We start from the raw sequence: 19,152 nt of genomic DNA, 5'->3' as shown, positions 1-19,152 counted from the left end.
TCTATATTCCATGCTGGATCCCTGTGCCATTAACCAGCACCGAAGGGAGGAGAGAAAAGGATGGAGAGAGGCACAGAGGTAGAACGAAGATGGAAGGGCAGATGGGTGGAGGGAGAGCTGCCGCGGTGAGACAAGAGAGTGATGGAGAGATAGAAATAGGGGCGGGGGTGGGGGTGTCTGCTATCTCAACTTTAAATGAGGGGGAAAACGGAGGAGAAGGGGAGAGCCAGCGACTCCAGACATGTCTCCCTCGTAATTTTAAGGAAATTTCCGATGCATTACACTCTAAAAAATTGTTTATTTATGGAATATACCACTCACAGTCTCTCGGTCTCTCTCCCACATCTTTTTTATGACCTGTCTTAGTGGTTGGTGCCCTGAGCAGGTGGCGTGACCTCAATCCAGTTTAGAAGAAAAATAAAAGAAAGGTGGAGTGGAGTGGAGTAAGGTGGCATGAGTGGCTGAGGAGGGGGAAGGTAGGAGTAGGACGATGGCTGAGGAGGAAGAGAGGAAGAGGGGGGGAAGGAAGAGGCAGAAGTGTGGGAGTGAGTGATCCATATGCAACGAGTGGGCCACTTCATTGATATGCATTGTGTAGTTATGAGGGTGTCCACCTGCGAAAGCTCCAAGTGCTGAGTCACTCACTAACGCGCAGACTAAATGCTTTTATCCCAGACGCCTGGTCCATCTGAATGGAATATAATAGGCCATAAAGTGCTTTGCTAGCAGCGGCTGCTTGCCCCATGGCAAACCCTCGCCCCTCGCTCCTCGCTCTCCTACTCCAAATCTCATTTCGCCACTTTTATAGAAACAAAGTATGTACGCTCGCTCTTTGCTTTAATTACATCCTCTTCTCTCCTCCTTTCAATGTTTTCTCTTCTTTCCATCCCTCCTTTCGTGCTGTTCGTGCTGCAGTGCTTCTCGGGCAGCCACAGAGAGCTCTCTCTTCTCACTTCAGCCCCTCTGTCTACACTCCCTGTACCCCCCCTCCCCTCCCCTCCCCTCCTCCTCCTTCTCCTCCTCCTTCAGTCATGTGTGATCCCTTTTGCTGCTGTGTGTGTGGGGCACCTGTTTGGGATCTCGGTGTGTGTTTTAGGGTCATGCCTGCAGGTCGTGCGTAATGAATAGCAGGGCTGTTGCCGAAGCACAACTGGCCCGAGCGGAGGGAGCCAGCCAGAGAATGGCGCGGCAGTGACGGAAGGAGAGGAGGAGGAGGAGGAGGAGGAGGAGGAGGATGGAGAGATGGATGGAGGGAAGGAAGAGAGGAATGAGGGGAGCAGGAGGACCGGCAAGGGAGGAAAGGAAGAGTGGTTGCAAAGCCAGTGAGCCTTAACCACCTTCTGTCAGTCTGTCTGCTCTCAGTGCTGTTTTCTCTCTCATAGGAATCTAATGGCTTTTCCACTGTCCTCTTTCCAAACCTCCACCACCTCCATCTCCCCCCTTCTCCTCTTTCTCGCTATCACCATTCTTTTTTTTTTTCTTATTCTCCTCCATCTCCTCTCACTTTCCGTTTCCCTGTTAAAACTCTCCCCCAAAAGTCCTGGTGCTGTCTTCCCCTGTTACCTCCCCTCCCTTTCTCTCCCTGCGTCCTTCCAGCTGCTGGCCAGGGGAACAGCTGACTAAATCTAAAGCTGGGGCCCCTGGCTCTGGCCCCGGCCCCAGCTCTGCCACAGCCTCCTCCTATTCTCAGCCCCCCCCCCCTCGTCTCCTTGTCCCTCCTTCCTCTGGCCTCTAGCCCTGGCTCCGCTCTCAGCAGCCCCAGTTCAGCCCTGGCCCTGTCTCTGAGCCACAGCTCCAGCTCTGCCTGACTCTCAGCGGTTCCCTCCACCCCCCCCCCCCCCCATCCCTCCATCCCTCTTTGGAGCTGAAAAGCCCCAAAAGCCCTCTCTTTTCTCTCTCTCTGTTTTGCCTATAAGCCTGCCCTCTCTCTTTCTCTTCCCTTTTCAGTTTTTCCCCCTGTCTTTCGTGCTAATTCACTTGCCCCCCCCCCCCCCCCCCCCCCCCCCCTCTTTCCCTCCTCCCCACACTGACGGGCTGTAGCTGGGCCCCTGGTACTGTCCCAACTTATCTGGACTGAGGCCTCATCCAGGTTGGCTGCATTTCACTTCTCTGGCTTCTCTACCCAGCCTCTCTAGCCAGGCATCTTTCTCTCTCTGGCTAGTAGCGTTAGTCACTGTAACTCATTGTGGCTCGCTTTACTCGGAGCCACGCTCAGCTTGTACATTTGGTTGTTTCTGGCTCAACACTTCCTCGCAAAGCTCTTTGACTCCTCATGCATCTCTTTGTCTCCTCCACTCTTGCCTCTGTACATCTCTTTAACTTGTGTAGACAGGCTCAGCCCCGGCGCAAACACAAACGCTCGGCGCACAATGGCGTGTGTCGTGCGAGCGTGAAGCACATGACACATGATTGGCAGCAGAGGGGGACGACAGAGGGTGGGGTGCTGATGGGGGAGGAGGGGAGGCTCAGTGAAAGGGGAAGTGGGGCCTTGTCACATCTCCAGGCAAGCCGGGGGCTTGGGTTTGATCGCTGCCCAGGGAGGAGAGCCTCTGTCCCCCCCACCCTCCTCCTCTTCTCCCTCCCCGACCTCTGTGGCTGTCACAGCATGGCTGCAGGCTTGTGTGATCAGGTGCAGGCCCAGGTTCTGCCATCGCTCCTCTCAACAGACATTGCCCACAGAAGACACCTGTCAATGCTCTTCCTTCCCCCTCTCTGACACCAAACTGCACTGAGATGAGTGACAGAGGGCTGACAGAATAAAGTTCAGAGAGCAACCCGAGCTACAGTGGGATGCACACACACACACACACCCTTTGTGCGGAAGTGGGCCAAGGAAGCTCAGGCAGGAAGAAGCAGAGTCAGTCTCTTCCATGCAGTTGAAGCCACATCAGAATCTTCTGGAACATCTCGCTGCTCCTCATAGATTATTATTCAGCCCACTCCCTGTCTGTCTAATGCCCAATACAGCCTTTGTCATTGTTGCCGTCTTTGTTGTCATTTTTTCGGTGTTTGGTTTTGTTTTTGTGTGTGTGTGTGTGGAGAGGAAAGTGGGGGTGCGGGAAGCAGCATAAGTTTCCTTTTTGGAGTCACGTTTTTTCTCTTGTTGACTGACAGATGCGGAACGATGAAAGCAAATCACAACGTGCCACAGACTTCAAAGGTCCCTGTGTTCCGCCGTTTATTGGGAACAATGCACAACAACCCTCTCTCCCAGTGTGGATTTCTTCAAAATCGGGAGGGAGAAGGGGAAAAAAACCTAAAAAAAAAAAAAACTGAAGAAGCGAGAGGCGTATGACAAAGAAGCTACCATCCAAACAGCTAACGGGGGCAGAGGGAGGAGGAAGGGTGCTAAATAATCAGACCTAAGCACTGTAACCGATTCGGACTGCTTTTCAAAAGCGTTTTCAATCAAAACGGGCTTTTGATGCACACTTATTCTGATACCAGGGATGTCTGAGTGGAGTAAAAGTGGCGGCTTAAAGTTGTAAAGACATCTCTCTGCTTTAGTTCCTCACTTGCTTTCACTTGTGTGTGTGTGTTTTGTGTGTGTTTGGTCTCTGTGTGTGTGTTTTGTAAGGACCAGCGCATCAGTAATTAACTAAGTGGAAAAGCTAAGATGAAGTAAGCCGCTTGGTTCTGCTCTCCTAACCTTATAGACTCACTCTCTCTCTCAGTCCCCCTCCCTCCCTCTCTTTCTCTCTTTCTCTTTTATTCTTCCTCTTGTCCAGGATGGCACCCATTGACTGCCACTGACCTAATTTGGGCAAATTTCACTGACCTACTTCATGGGTGAATGCTGACTTGCCCACGGGAGGGGATTCTCTCTCTCACTCACATACACATTTACACATATTCTTCTCTATCCATATTATTAATATTCAGACCATCAGCCTCCTGAATGGGTTGCTAGGGCACTGGGCATGTACCCCCTCACTTGTGCCCCTCCTCCCCCTTTCCTACCCCATTAAAAAAAAATCCTGTCCTTGCCTCCTTCAACACCCAGGCATCCCAAATGAACATAATGAGGATCTCAAAGTATGGGCACGTGGTGATATATAAACAAAGCAGTTGGCCTTTGTTTCATGTGGTCTCAGAGGTGACACGGTCCTTCACTTCACTAGTCTCAAATGAGACATAATCAGTGTAATTGCACACAGATATAATTATTCTTCTGTCATCTATGAAAATGCTAATGTGAGCAAATGTGATCAAACAACGCGGAGATGCTTTGAGTGCTCAGACAATCACAACAATTCCTTTGCAAAGTTAGACGAGACGAACGAGAGACCTGCAGCCTATGGAGCGATGATGGTGATCCATTAGAAAGGATTGGCATCTTTAACCCACATGTATTATACAAAAAAATGAATCCCAGCAACATTGCATCCCTCCAGCAGATTAATTCCCAGCTGACCAGACGCGTACGGTTCTCTGGAGGGTTTCGGAAAAAAGGTGTTGTCAGAGTTGGATTAGTTTTGCCCCTTTTTAACGTGAGGATGATTAGTAATAAACTTCTCTGCCTGCAGCCTCCCAGGAGGACACGGTAGTTGGAAGCAAGTCTAACCTGATTCAGTGTTTTGGTCGTGCTCGTGTATTATTCTTTTGTGCAGCTGTGCTTGTGTGTGTTTGAGAAAGAATGAGAGAGGTATGTTTTTGTATTTCTCTCTGTGTGTGTGGAGCTGCCTGCTTCCCTGTGTGCATGTTGTGTGTTTGCCCACATGTGTGCCCGCCCCCACCGCTACCCTTCAAATACAACCCCTGAATGCAAACACACACACACATACACACACACATACACGCGTGCTCGCTCACACCGGGCAGACATGTTGTCATGGCAACACATGCGGATGTCAACAAAAGAGGCTCCAGGGTGAACATTGTCTCCCTCTTGTCCAGCAGGGTGCAATTTATCTCAATGTAGCCATGAAAGGCAGCTATTTACATGAAACGAGAGCTGTTTCTGGGAAATAGGGGTCTCTCTGAAGGTTTTGATGTCAGCTGCCTGCTTTTAGCTTGAGAGTGGAAACCTAAACCATCCAGAGAGAGAGAGAGAGAGAGAGAGAGAGAGAGGAGGGAGAGGAGCTGTAAACCCACCGAGAGGGCTCAGTTCCCTCATGTAGTTGCAGCTCTTCACCCTGAAAGTCTCTCACTGTTTCCCCCTCAACACTCTCGATGAAGGCCCAGCGTAGCGTGTGATTTCAGATGCTTACAGTTTGCGCAGAGTAAATCTAACCCCCTTGCTTTATAGCTTATCCTTAAGAGAGTGGTCCTAACATCAATGTCAATATTTACAGGAATAGCCCGCAGGCAAGAGAATCGACCACCGCGATTCAGCAGAGACATATTCAACCTTTCTCTTGCTCCCCCCCCTCTCACTCTCTTTTCACTCTCTCTCCTCTTCCCCTCACTCGTCTTCATCCCCCGTTATTCCTGTTCTCTGACGGCCGATCACAGCGCCAGGTGGATGAGATATTTCTCTTTGGGGTTGCCTTTGTTTTGTGTAAGTGTGTGTGTACTAGGTGTGCAACATCTCTGACAGGGCTGTGGCTTTGACACGGGCTCAGTGGCTGTTTGAGAGATGCTGGATGACGCTTGTCAAGTGATATTAAATGTGAGAGAACCACCACCCCCTCCTCCTCCTCCTCCTCCTCCTCCTCCTCCTCCACCCCTCTGCTTTGCCCAGCCCTCCGCCACAGACTATGTCTGCTGTGGTTAGTGTGAGCTATGACACTTTTCATAGGGGCTTTTCAGGGGGGTTGGAGGTGCCACGTCTGATGTACGAAGCCTCACGTCTCTGCGGAGTGGTGGAGTGGACACTTGGCCTACATAGGTTCTTGGAAGGTCAATGGATGTGTAGCTACAGCAGATACGTTGCACACATACTACACCTGTCTCATTACGCATGCTTTAAATAAACTTGAAACAAAACAAACAAATCTGGGTTAAGGCAGTTAGTGTACCATATTCATATTTGTGTAATTGCTTTGGTAATTGTTAATTGAAGGGTGTGTAGTTGCAGGGAGGGATGTCACTGTGAATCCAGGTCACCCTCAAACAGGCCACTCACCTATTTAGATTTATAGCCTACGCAAGCTTCTTTTCATTGCATTTAAGTAGTTTGCAGTGGCATGTAAAAGGTTAACCTACTTCCTGGTTTGTGTGTCTTTTTTTTTCTCCCCCGTGTTGTCAGTGTGTGTCTGCGCACGTGTGTGTGTGTGTGTTTTTGTATCTGCCTCCATCTGTGTCAGGTAATAATGTGAAAGTATGAGTAGTGGGCCGGTGCGCTCGCTGCTATAATGGGGCAGCCGGAGCCGAGGGGATGCTGCAGGGATGTTGGGCAAAGAGGGTAGCGAGGGGAGGGGAGGGGAAGGGTGTGTGTGGATGGATGGATGGATGGATGGGTGTTGGGGGTGGGGGGGGGTGGTGTAAAACCTGGGATGAGTGGCGCGCGCCGCCGAGCAGAAAACAGCCAGCGTGTGACCTCGGCGACTCCAGGAAGGAAGGAGTTAAAGCACGAGCCGGCAGGGCTGCATGGGCTGCGTTACGCAAACTGGCGGCTGGCTGGAGCTGAAAGGGGAAGTGCTGAGCTCAGAGGAACGCTGGCACAGAGCCATCGCCCCCCCCTCCTCCTCCCTCCTCTTCCCTACCTCTCTCTCTCTCCCTCTCTTGCTCTCTCTCTGAAACCCCCCCCCCCCCACACACACACACACTCCCCCCTCTTCTCCTCCCCCGGCTCTCCCTCCTTCCCCGCCTCCCCGCTACAGCTGAGCGCTCCCCATGCTTCCCACCGCCAGGCGTGGTGATTTGTGTTTGTGTGTCTGTGTGCCTGTGCTGGAATGCAGCTTCCCCCTTGCTGGGGCCTGTGTGTGTGTGTGTGTGTGTGTGTGTGTGTGTGTGTGACTGTGAGTGTGTGTTTGTGTGTGGGTGTGCACGTGTGTGTGTCTGTCTGGAATGATGCCTCCCCTTGTCTAGTGTGTGACGTCAGTACACACAACGGGTCAGCTTAGGGCTAGGCTGGAGCTGTGTGTGTGTGTGTGTGTGTCATGGGAGGGAGGGAAGGGGGAGGGGGGCAGGGGAGGAGTCAGTTATTGGAGAGCGAAAGAGGAAAGAGGAGGGGCTGTTTGTGAGCAGAAGGAGGTTGACTGCAGGGAGTCACTGAAGCCAATATGCGTGCATGCATGAAGGCATCATGAGTGTGTGTCAAAGGGTGGGGAAGTGTGTGCATGTCTGTGTGTATTTGTGTGTGTGTGTGTCGGATGACTTTCCAAACGAAATGGGAAGGGTAAAGAGTGTAAGGTTATTTCCTGGCGTGGATAAAGTGAACCTCAAAACACACGTACACAAACTCGCACATGTGCGCACACAGTCATGCTGTAGTTTTCAGTCCAGTGCTGTTAGTGTCCAGCTATTTTCATATGCAAATTAATTCTGTTCACTTTCGGCCATGTTAGCTTCCACAGCGGTAGCTTTTTTTGTCCCTGTTGAGCTACTTTTACAGAATCTTTATGCTACATTTCTTCTATTTCTGCCTCTTTTTTTGATTTACCTTTTTTTGGCTTCTGAGTTTGACATCAAGACACATTTTTCAGAGCTGTTTGTATCACAAAGGTTCATCACAAAGTTCAAATTAAGCAAGAGTAACACACATTGGAGTATTCTTTGTTTATTCTTTTCACAATTTCCTCTGAGCCGTCTTCTCGGCAGACACATGGCACACGCTGCCTGGACCTACACCCGTCTCCCTCATAGGAAGAAGGACGCTTGTGCTATAATGTCTTGACTGTATAGGTTTGTCATTAGACAGACACTCAAGGCATGAACTAGCAGACAATGGCTTTTCAATGGATCCCATTACCTTCGTCTATAGCTTGCGTGGCTCTACTGGGACGGACCTCTGCTAATTACACACATTCATTTCCAGCCAGCTGTAATTTCATTCACACTAATGAACCTGCACATGGATTGGGGATAATGTATAGTTAATGTACAGCCAGGAGACAGAATTAGCAGGCTACCGGCTTCTCCAGTGACAGAGATTTTGAATAGCGGCTAACCGCACCGTGCACCCAATACCACACACACAGGTGCCGTTCTGAAGTTACAGAAAATAGTAATTTTAGACCAACGTGTTTAATGGTTAAGGGCGAAAAATATACCCTGCTTTTTCTTTGTCAGATTGCAGCAGTTGTATTGGGCGACATTTATTTATTTATTTAGCCTTTTGTCATGTTATCAGCAGCTGTGACATTGTGGTGTGTTGCTATGTAACAAATTGTATTAATTGCATGTAAAAGAAGAGTTTGATATTTTGGAAACACACCTGCTCTCTTGCAGAGAGGTAGATGAGATAATTGTTACCACTGTCATGTCTGCACATCAAATATGAGTCTGGAGCCAGCTTAGCTTAGCTTAGCACAAAGCCTGGGAAGAAGAGGGATCAGTTTATCCACCCACCAGCAACTCTAATGCATCATATTTTGTTTGTATTATCCGTGCAAAATGTAGAATCAACACATCATGTGCCATTCTAGACTATTCCTGACCCGGGAGCAGCCACTTCCTGGTCGGGAACGGGTCCAGAATGACACATTTTCTAATTGATACTGTCTGTAGCTTCATATTTATTGTACAAATGAAATCCAATGAGAGGATATGACAGCACTATCCCCAAAACAATCATAAAAATACAAATTCTCAAATAGTGAGTCTACAGCAAGAGGCCCTGACTATGAGTCTGCGTGTTCCCATGAACTGTTTAGGATATTTTTCATTCTGCACTTCCCGTTTCGCAAGTCTTCCATCGGTTTCCAGCTTGAGCTAATTTTCTCATCACTTCATCCTTTTTTTTTTGTCTAGTCTCGATCCGCATCCCCTGAACGGAGGCATCACTGTCTGTGCTGGTCAGCCATCTGAACGCCAACCTTTGAGATCAGTCAGTGGAGCAGTAACACCAGCTCTGCCTGACAGGCCCAATCCAGCAAAATTAGAATCCATTTTGAAAGTGATAGTTAGAAAATTGCAAGTCATTCCTGATGTACCGCATGGAAACTAAGTGGCAGCAGCCCAGTAGTCGACTGTCATTTCAACCGCCAGCTGATGACAACTCCAATCACCCACACAGCCGTCAGCACACACACACACACACACACATACACACATAGATATCCTCTCCCTCCCATCCTTATGATTAGCATGCAGATTTTGCTGTCAGAATCTCAAGCGGAAGTAAAAGCATTGAAATTCATAGAATATCTCAAAACATTAATTTATTCTCGTTTGTGTCTGTCGGAATAAGTGTGTTGGTGTGCACTTGCATGTGCAATGAAAATATACCTGGCGAGAAAAGGGCCTTTTGGCGTAACAGAGGGTTTGAGGCATAAATATGGCCGCCCCTGGAGCTCAGCTGTGTTATTCCAGCCCGTCCCACACCTAGGACACACACTCATGCACACACATGCCTGGAGCAAGGTCTCCTGCAGAACAACATTGATCTCTGTTTATGGTCTCTGTATGGGTGCTTCCTTATAGGGACCACACACGCATGTACTCATTGTTAGTCACACAGGCCGACGCTTTAAGATGCTGAAAGGCCTTGTATTCGTCTTTGTAGCCTTATTAACCGAGCTAGTCGGAGAAGCCGCGGTGAAGGAAATGCTGCTGTAGCCGTGGGTGGGATGGAGGTTGTGCTAGAGGTGGGGGGGTTGCCCAATAATTCTTGACCCTTCCTCGACCTGCTGTAGAGCTTTGCTTTTTCTTCAGTTGTGGTTCAGATCTCCTTTCAGGAGGGGCCTCTCGGTTCAATCCGACCAAGCGGATTGGATTCCAGTCTAGTAGCCTTTTCTCAGCTAAGTTTTAGCTGGCTATCTTTGGTCAACACCAAAGTTGAATCCCATGTTGAAGCGCCAACTACCACAGGTGGTCCCCCCCCCACCCCCCACCACCCTGCTCTGGATCAGAGGAGCTCTAGCAGGGCAGAGTGAGATTTAGGTGTTGCTCTCTGTCTGTCTGCAGCTCATGAGGTAATTTGATTAATGTGCAAGGCTAAAGTGAATCGGCGCAGGGCGAATGGGCCTTAAATATCTATTTGCTCTCTCTGTTTCTCCCTCTTTGCTTTTGTTGACTCGCTTTCACACCAGCCCATTTGCTTCATCTTATTTCTTGCACTGAAATCAATCATGTATTCAGGATGTATCTCACAGACACACACAGACATACATACACACACACACACACAGAAATCCAACGGATGAGTGCTGCCTGAACTGTGTGGTGCCATATTAGATTTAGGTGACACTCACTCATGAACCAATTCAGCCAATAAACTTAATGACCTTCCCACTGCTGGGTCTGAATTTTCTCCATTGACTTGGAATCTTAATTTGATTGCGGAAATATATGTATGTTGCTCAATCTAATTTTCTCCAGTGATTTTGGGACTCTGAACACTTTTGTGCTTAGACAAGCAAACCTTTCAGGCCTGGCCCCATTCACCGCCAATCGCCTTCATGTGGGAAGCTAAATTGTGTTTTATAGGAAGGAAGCGTATAAAGGTGGTATTCTGCCGTCGCAGCAGATGTATGTTGAAGGAGTTGCAGGTCTTAGTCTGGGCCCTTTTGCCCTGAAATAAGAGCAGGAGTCCGGCATTTCTGGGGCCCCTTGTTGTTGAATAGACAGAAGTGGTCCTAGTTGGGCAGGAGAGGGCATGCTGGCTTATCGGTAGCCTACTTAAATACAGTTTCAAAACGAGAGAAAAAAGATAGAGCAAAGGACTATTTGGGGGAATGCTTTGATGTGGGTCCCCCAAGGAGTGTGGGTGGTCCACAGGCCTTTGTGGGATTTGAACATATACATATACATATGCTCATTCTCGCTCAGTCTTTCACACACTGTTTTCACTGCCTTACACAGCGCTTTGGGCCAAGTGTGACTTCACCAGGGCGGTCAGGAGGGGTTTCTAGGGCAACCTCACAGAGGCCTTGTTCTAAAAATGGCCGCCATGGTTACTTTGAAAGCCAACCCTGGCCTCTTGAACATGCACAGAAAAGAGCCCTGAGCACCACTCGGGGAGGGGAGCTGGGTGGACTGGGTGAGGGGGAAACCAGGCTCTTTAATAGCTAGCACATGAGACATTGAAGGTTTCAAACCCACCCAACCAGGAGTCATGGGAGGTGTGTGTTGCTTGTGTGCGTGCATGTGTGTGTGTGTGTGTGTGTGTGTGTGTACCTAAACAGTAATATCCCTGTACTCAGCGCTTGGCTAAATTAAAAGGGCATTTTTGGCGTGGGGGGCAGTTTTTGGTGCCCAGACGATTGGACGGGGAAAGGCGAAACTCATTACCTACCCATCTGTCAGAGAGTGAGAGGGAAAGCGCTGTGGGAATGTGGATGGAGGGAGGGACGGATGAAAAGGGCTTGGAAGGCAATAGAGTGAGAGTGTCCATTAAAGCAAACGGAATCACAACAGACTTCTGCTTTCAAACGAGGATAAGTCTTTTATCTCTATTAGTTTTTCATTTTCCATGTGTTTTTCATTTTTTTTGTGTGAAAAAAGTACCCTGTTAATTTTCTCCACGAAAAAAAAAAGACAGACCTTTGTAGAAAAGTGCAGCTGCTTTTACACAGCAGTCTGATAAGTGTGTGAGTGTTTGTATCAGAGGTTGATTTGTCTTTGAGCTCCCTCAGCCCCACATGTTTTTGATGTTCTCTTTTTCTCTCCCCTCTCTGGACCAGGGGCCACTCTTGAAACACAAGTTTGTGTTTCGCACACACACACACACATATACACACACAGAAACATGCACCAACACTCACACACGTGTACTTGCAAGTATGAAAAGCCATCGCTCATTTGTCTGTTTAAATGTGTTAGCTCCCAGTTCTACAACCAGCTGCACCATGTAAACCTTTTTGTCTTCTTGTGACAATCTCTCCTCTGTCTCTCTCTCTCTCTCTCTCTCTCTCTCTCTCTCTCTCTCTCTCTCTCTCTCTCTCTCTCTCTCTCTCTCTCTCTCTCTCTCTCTCTCTCTCTCTCTCTCTCTCTCACACAGCTGTAGACATATAGGCTTTGATCACTGCAGATGCAAGTGGCTGCCATATTCGATCCACACCCCTCTTCTGTGGATATTGTTAACGAACATGTACTTCCTTTGCCAGCTGGCTTTCAGAATGGAAAAGCATATCTCCATGGCAATGTTCTGCAGTTCTGCACTGTTAGACATTTGCAGCCAAACTCTTATTGGTTCTGCAGATAATGCTGAGCAAAAGGGCATGACAAAACACAATACTGCTATTTCTAATTTGACGCCTATGCCGCGTCGCAGGCTCGCAGCATCCATCCATGCTAATGGAGCCTTTTGAATTTTGGATACAGTCTAACTCATGCAGGGCGTGTTTAAACATCCTGTCTGACTCTGTGTTTCTACTAATGTCAGATGGGACACTGTGGAGGAGAATTGTAAGGCCTCTGCATCCAGCTTGTTTTATTTTTATATGCATCCTGAGGGCACAGGCAGCACTATAGGCAAAGGTTGTGACCCTGTTTACTTCCTTCTCTGTTTTTCTTCCTGTTCACCTGCGTTCTTCTTGCTGCACCCCTCAACCATCGAGGAGGAGGGAAAAGCTACTTTGACCTGACCTCTGTTCAGTTTGCTTGTGCACCCCTCAACCCATTTCCATCATCGCCCCATGAAATATTCAACTCCCACCCCTCCCTTCTTACCTAATGTAGAGGCCCAGAAAACACTTTGATATCTGCATTAATACATGCTTGATATCACAGCGATGCGTCTGCTCAGCGCTTTGATAAACATATTTAAGAGATGTATGTCTATGCCTGGTCCACATGCATTTCAGAGATCTCCTCTGAGCACATAAATGCATTCATAAGCTACTCTCTGTCTCCCCTAACCACTCCCATTATTAATAAATGCATGATCTCACGCTGTGGCTCGGTGTGTGCGCGCACGTTTGTCTCTTTCATATGCTCATGAGTGTGTGTTTTAGGCCACCGCCGGGGACCCCGCCCCGCTCATTCATATTCATCCTCGCATAATGACCAGCCGTGCCTCCGGATAGCGCAGTCAGGATAAGATCAAACATTATATTCAAACAAGAGGCCATGTTATTCATACTGTATCAGCCGCACTCACCACTCACTTCCTCGTCTTCTCTCTCAATTCCTCCTTTAGCAGTGGATCGCCAAACTCAGTCCCAGGCATCTAGATAGTCATAACAGTGGACTGCAGCTGGTCCTGATCATGCTCTCATGATAGGAGAACATGGGGCCTTGGCAGGTGACCGTGGCCAACTGAGTCTGTTTCATATAATTGTTCAAAGTCCATGCTGCGTGCATCCATCCTTAGAGTTGACTCAATAATGTCATTTATTAAAGGGCACATTCACTGGGCTGATGGAGTCATTCAGTTCTTATTTCATTAATGCGAAGGCAAAACGTCCAGTTGTTGGCTCTGTCTGGAGCCCATAGATGCCAGATCTAATCTCTGTCTTATTTAACAACCACTGACTGGTTAAACCTCTGATCTTGTCTTAACAATCAAAGTAGGCTCAGGTTTGAATTTAATAACTGAAATGTGAAAAAAGCAAAGCAGAAAAGTTTGTTCTGTCATGTGATGTGGTATTGAGTGCAAGTTTTGCTGGGCTAACTGGCTAAAACCCACAAATGTTAATATTATGAAGACAAAACCTGAGACACTCATAATTGAAAATATGGAGCCTCCTTTTGTAATTTAGCTCAATAATCATTTGAATGATTCATCAGTGTAAAAAGATGTTGCTGATTAACTCCCCCTTGATCAACTAATTGTTTTGGAGATAAAAGAAGGAAAGATGGCTCTACATGATGGCTTCATTATTTTCTTTCTCTCTGTTTTCCAGGTTTTCATCTGAGCGGCACGGTGACGGACCCCGCCACGCCCTCGTCCCCGGAGCTCGTATGCAGTGTGAGCGTCAGCTTCGACCGCTGCAAGATCACGGCCGTAACATGCACATGCGGAAACAAAGACATCTTCTACTGCGCCCATGTAGTGGCGCTTTCGCTTTACAGAGTACGGAAGCCCGAGCAGGTCAAACTTCACCTGCCAATCTCAGAGACCCTGTTCCAGATGAGCAGAGACCAGCTACAGAAGTTTGTCCAGTATCTCATATCAGTTCACCACACAGAGGTGCTGCCCACCGCACAGAAACTGGCCGACGAGATTCTGTCGCAGAACTCGGAGATCAACCAGGTCCACGGTGAGAGAAGTGTGTGTGTGTGTGTGTGTGTGGGGTCGGGTGTGTTTGGAGAAGGTGGCGGCCATGTTTAAAACCACGTGATTGGGTTTGTGTGTGTCTCCCTGCTGCCATACGTACATGTATTGACTGCATGATGGAGGAAAAGTGTGGCAGGATCAATGTTACTCATTAGTGAGATCCAAACAGTAAAGGAGAGACTGTGTGCCTTTAATCAACACTATAGACTCGTTATTTACCACTGAGGGGAGAGGGATGCAGAGACAGAGACAAGGAGGTTAGCAGAGAGATAAAGAGAGGGACATATCTCTAGTTATCGATATTGTTCTTGCTTACTTTAATACAGGGGGGGGGGGGGGGGGGAAGGACAAACAGTGTAGAGAAACAACATGACAGATGCATGGGATAGAGGGAGCCATGAAAAAACATATGTGTATGAGACACGGAGTCACACAGGAAAACACACCAGGAGAGGAACAACTACGTGAAAACTGAGACACGAAGGGAGATCTGAGTGTCAATCATGAAACAGACAAAGACAGAAACAGGTCTTCCTCACAAGACTGTAATAACTGAGGACTGTTTTGTTTTTTTTAACATACAATTGATCCAACGACTCCTCCATCAATATCTATGGAAATGTAAACTAAAATCAGGTGGATTTAACCATCTTTATTATTCCTATTCCATATATCTTTGCTTTCACACTTTATCGGATTATTTCCTATTTTCCCACAGTTGTGTCCTATAAAATAACATTACATACATTCTGAGGGAGAAAGAAAAAGACACGTTGCTTTGCCACTGTAGGGCAAACTACTAAATATTCAAATTGACTGTGTCAGTTCAATGTTTGACTGTCAATATTATCTCCAATGACGAGTTATTTGGTTTGCTTTGAAAATCATGCTTTTCTACAGTGCAGAATAAGCCAGGATAGTATTAATGGAAGAGGGTTGACTACATTAAATTATGGCACATTAATATCATTTAAATGAAGTTGCGTTTGCAACGTCACCATTGTAAAGAATGGGCTTGACTGTTAATTAGATTTTGGAAAATATGAATGATAGAATGGGTTATGTGATGTCTGTGGTAAGTGTTACATGACCCAGTTTGTAAATGCAGCGTTGTGTGTTGTTGTTGTTGCCTCCCAGTATTACTACTATACTAGTGGGTGTTCTTATATCTAAGCTTCTGATGACACAAATTAATATCCTCACAGGTGTCGGAAGATGCGCAACCGTGAGGGTAAAACACAAACACAGTAATGCTCCACATTTTGAAAAGTGATGCTTTCCAAAGATAAACATATATACTCATCAAATACAGGTTCAAGGGGATGTTGGGAAATATACAGCACAGTATCCTATGATAAGGTGCTATTCTGTACCAATGACATCACACTTTTATTTGGAACAAGAGACAGTGAAGACAATACAGTGGTCTGACTGCACATATAACATGTCTTAATGTATGTTATGTGTGTAGGGGCCCCGGACCCCACAGCGGGAGCCAGTGTGGACGACGAGAACTGCTGGCACCTGGATGAGGAGCAGGTTCAGGAGCAAGTGAAGCTTTTCCTCTCCCAGGGAGGATACCATGGCTCTGGCAAGCAGCTCAACCTGCTCTTCAGCAAGGTCAGAGGGCCTGCGACATTTCATCTGCACACATACAGAACATAACTACATGCATACAAAACATACCAGCCCAACCGCCACAGGCACATGCACAGGCACAGACGCACTCTGCTTAATGTAATCTCAGACAAAACAGCTTACAAACTCAACTGGCACATGCATCAGATTTCATGTCGTTTCATAGCTACACCTGCTGTGTAAGATAAAGAGAGACAGGAGTATGGAAGGAGGAGAATACTACTCCCTACCCACAATTTTAATGATGGCATGAGAGATGTGTGGTCCTCTCTGCTGCCTGGATTTACAGTAGCAGAGCCAGGCCAGCATTAATGTGCTGTATGCTATGTAAAGACTCTAAGCCAAGGCCATTATCATCCACCCAGCCCAGCTTTTAGAACATCTCTCTGCTTCATGCTCTTTGATGCCTGTTATGTCCTTTCCAACACACTCGCACACACTCGCACACACACACACACACACACACACACACTGACAGACACATACACATCTGCGCACACGCACATTGAGAGCCACATACACACTGGTACATTCATAAAGCAAAACGAATCACAAAAACATGTACTCTATATGCATTTGTGTTGGTTATATGTGTTTCTGTGTTTGATGATTTTTTCATGTGTATGTGAATAGGAACACACATGAGTCACTATTTTCCAAATGTGTAGAATTCCTAAGGGTGGCTGTTTAAAACAATGCTTTTCTTGTTTTTTCTGTTTGTAAGAGAAGGTGAAAAAGGTGCTAGTGCTGGACATGCACCAGATAGAAAAAGAAAAAAGAATTTACTCAGTGGTCCCAATACCCTTTGTTCTTTTTTACATATATATATATATCAAACCTTTGTAGTTTTATTTTGAAAAGTATAGTTATGTACTGAAACTATCCAGCCCAATGTACAATGCAGCTCTGTTTGCATTTTTTATTATTAAGTACAGTTCTATGTGACCTTGTGACCTCTAAACAAATGAAACCATAAAAGTACTCAGAACACCTGATGGTAGTTTGAATGGCTGTCAAGACTTGTAAATAAAAAAGAAGAAGAAGTAAGGACAGGTGTCAACAACGTTTGAGAAGAGGCGTTGACAGAAAATGTGGAATTCTGTCACAGGATTTGAGTGAACATTAAAACCTGCTCATCGTCATCTGCAGCCGACCTCTATACATGTTTCTGCAGACATACAGCTGAGACAGATATAACCTGTCTTAATGGGGGAATCACTTTTATTTTCCTATTCAGTTCCAATTCAGCACAACTTTATTCATCCATGTAAACAGCAGCTCACCTGCAATCTATAGGACAATACACAGAATACTATAATCTTAAGAAAATGTTAAACTGGTAATAAATACATGAATTAATAAAGATATCTAAATACAGTGTCAGATAAATATAGATATCTAAACAATGCACAAACAAACAAGGCTGTAGAAAAGCATAAAGGTACAGCTTACATTTGTTTGGCTTGCTTGATTTTGTCATCGGTTCACTTGAATGTGTGTGTTTATATACTTACGGTTATGTCACTTGTTTGTGTAGTCCACAGTGGTGTTGCATGTCTCTAAGTTTGTGTATACTTTACTTGTAGCCTGTGTGTAACCGTCCTCCCTGTCCCCTCTCCTCCTCTTCTCCTGCTGTAGGTGAGGGAGATGCTGAAGATGCGTGACTCCAACGGAGCGAGGATGTTAACACTGATCACAGAACAGTTCATGGCCGACCCACGGCTGGCACTGTGGAGACAGCAGGGCACCACCATGACCGACAAGTACAGACAGCTCTGGGATGAGCTTGGTGAGGGGAAAAAACACCACACACACACACGAACACACACACACACACACACACGCTGACAAATCGTCACACCACTGTGTACAGGCACCGACAGATTTAGCAAGGTGGGTGATCGAACTCAGACATTGACACATAAGCGCTCGCACACACATTCACACTTTTTTTTTCTCTCTGTTTGTTTATTTGTCCTTTGTTTCCAAAACATCCCACACACACACACACACATGCACACACATTCTCTCAGACTCAGACACACACTCTTCTCTTCGGTGACTTCCTCTCACTGTGTGAATGTTATGTTTGGCTTCTCAGCAAGAGTGTCCTTGTGAATTACAAGCCGTTTAACGCAGCACCTCACATCCCATCAAAAGCCCAAATATTATGACCTGGTTTATGTTTTTCCAACGCGTCCTGTCATACATTCAGTCGATGTGACAGACTGCCGCTCGCTGCCGCAGTCGTTTTGGGTTTGATAAAGTGTGTACTTCCTTTGACAGACGTTACTGTACCTACAGCAAAATGCTTCCTCACAAACCGAAAAAACCAGCGAGCCCATCACCAGGACAGCAGTCGTGTTGTCTCCTGTCTTTGTAGTTTCCCTCTAAAGTCTTGGTTGCTGCCGCCACCGCCGCCTCCTCCTCTTCCTCTGCTGCTGCTGCCGCTGCTGTTGTTGTTGTTGGTGATGATGATGTTTCGTTTTCTCCCTTTGGTCTTGTTCTGCACTTTGTGAGGACAGCGCAGTGATCTCATCTGTTTCAATCCCACGTATTTTTGGAAGTGTGTGTACGGTCTCTTTGAAGTCCACACTTCAAAAACCCTTCTTCCCAAGTCCTTATCACTCCCCCTGATGTGTGGTGAATGCTGCCTCTCGGCGCTGCTCTCTCTCTCTCCCTGTCTCTCTCTCTCTCCCCCTCTTTTGTCCTTCTCTTCTTTGAGCCGCAGCTACTCCTCTCCTCCAGACACAAAGCCATGCCTCATTCACTTGTCTTCACCCATGTCTCCTCGGCCAAATCATCTCTACTCCCATTTCATTTTCTGCTTCCCTTTTTTTCTGTTCTGCACCTTTTGTATTTGTTTTCTCTCTTCATGTGCTGTCTCTGTCCTTGTCTTCGTCCTTCGTCCTAAACTCTCTCTGCCTTTCACACACATACATTTGTACGTAGGCTACAACACACACACACACACACACACACACACACACACACACACACACACACACACACAGTGTACATATCTTCAGCAGTCTTGAGAGTAAAATCCCTGAATGTGCTTTCCTCCTTGGAGACGTAGCCACTTTTCATATTCTGTTTGTTCCAATTTACTCCAAAATGATATGTGTGCAGTCAGCATTGCCTCGGGACTAGTTAAGTTCTCTGTTTTCACAGAGTTTTGTATTCCAGTGCAAGATGGCGGCAGCATAGAAAATGCGCTCTAAAAGAAAAAGAACCAATGTTATGAT

The 19,152-nt window shown here is 46.9% G+C and overlaps 1 protein-coding gene across 1 annotated transcript in view; it reads left to right on the top strand.

The window, feature by feature from the left end:
• Window positions 1-19,152, top strand: part of LOC310991443 (zinc finger SWIM domain-containing protein 6-like) — a gene marked incomplete at both ends in the record, with an annotated part of 41,530 nt that overhangs the window by 10,328 nt on the left and 12,050 nt on the right. The window contains 3 exons of the mRNA XM_083979152.1: window positions 13,893-14,249; window positions 15,738-15,886; window positions 17,543-17,693. Of these exons, the coding sequence (XP_083835278.1) occupies window positions 13,893-14,249; window positions 15,738-15,886; window positions 17,543-17,693 (657 nt within the window). The remainder of the gene's footprint in view (window positions 1-13,892; window positions 14,250-15,737; window positions 15,887-17,542; window positions 17,694-19,152) is intronic.

This window comes from Trachurus trachurus (assembly GCF_905171665.1).
Source record: "Trachurus trachurus genome assembly, chromosome: 9".
In the NCBI taxonomy this organism is placed as follows: domain Eukaryota; kingdom Metazoa; phylum Chordata; class Actinopteri; order Carangiformes; family Carangidae; genus Trachurus; species Trachurus trachurus.
This window is presented reverse-complemented; position numbering and strand designations above follow the sequence as displayed.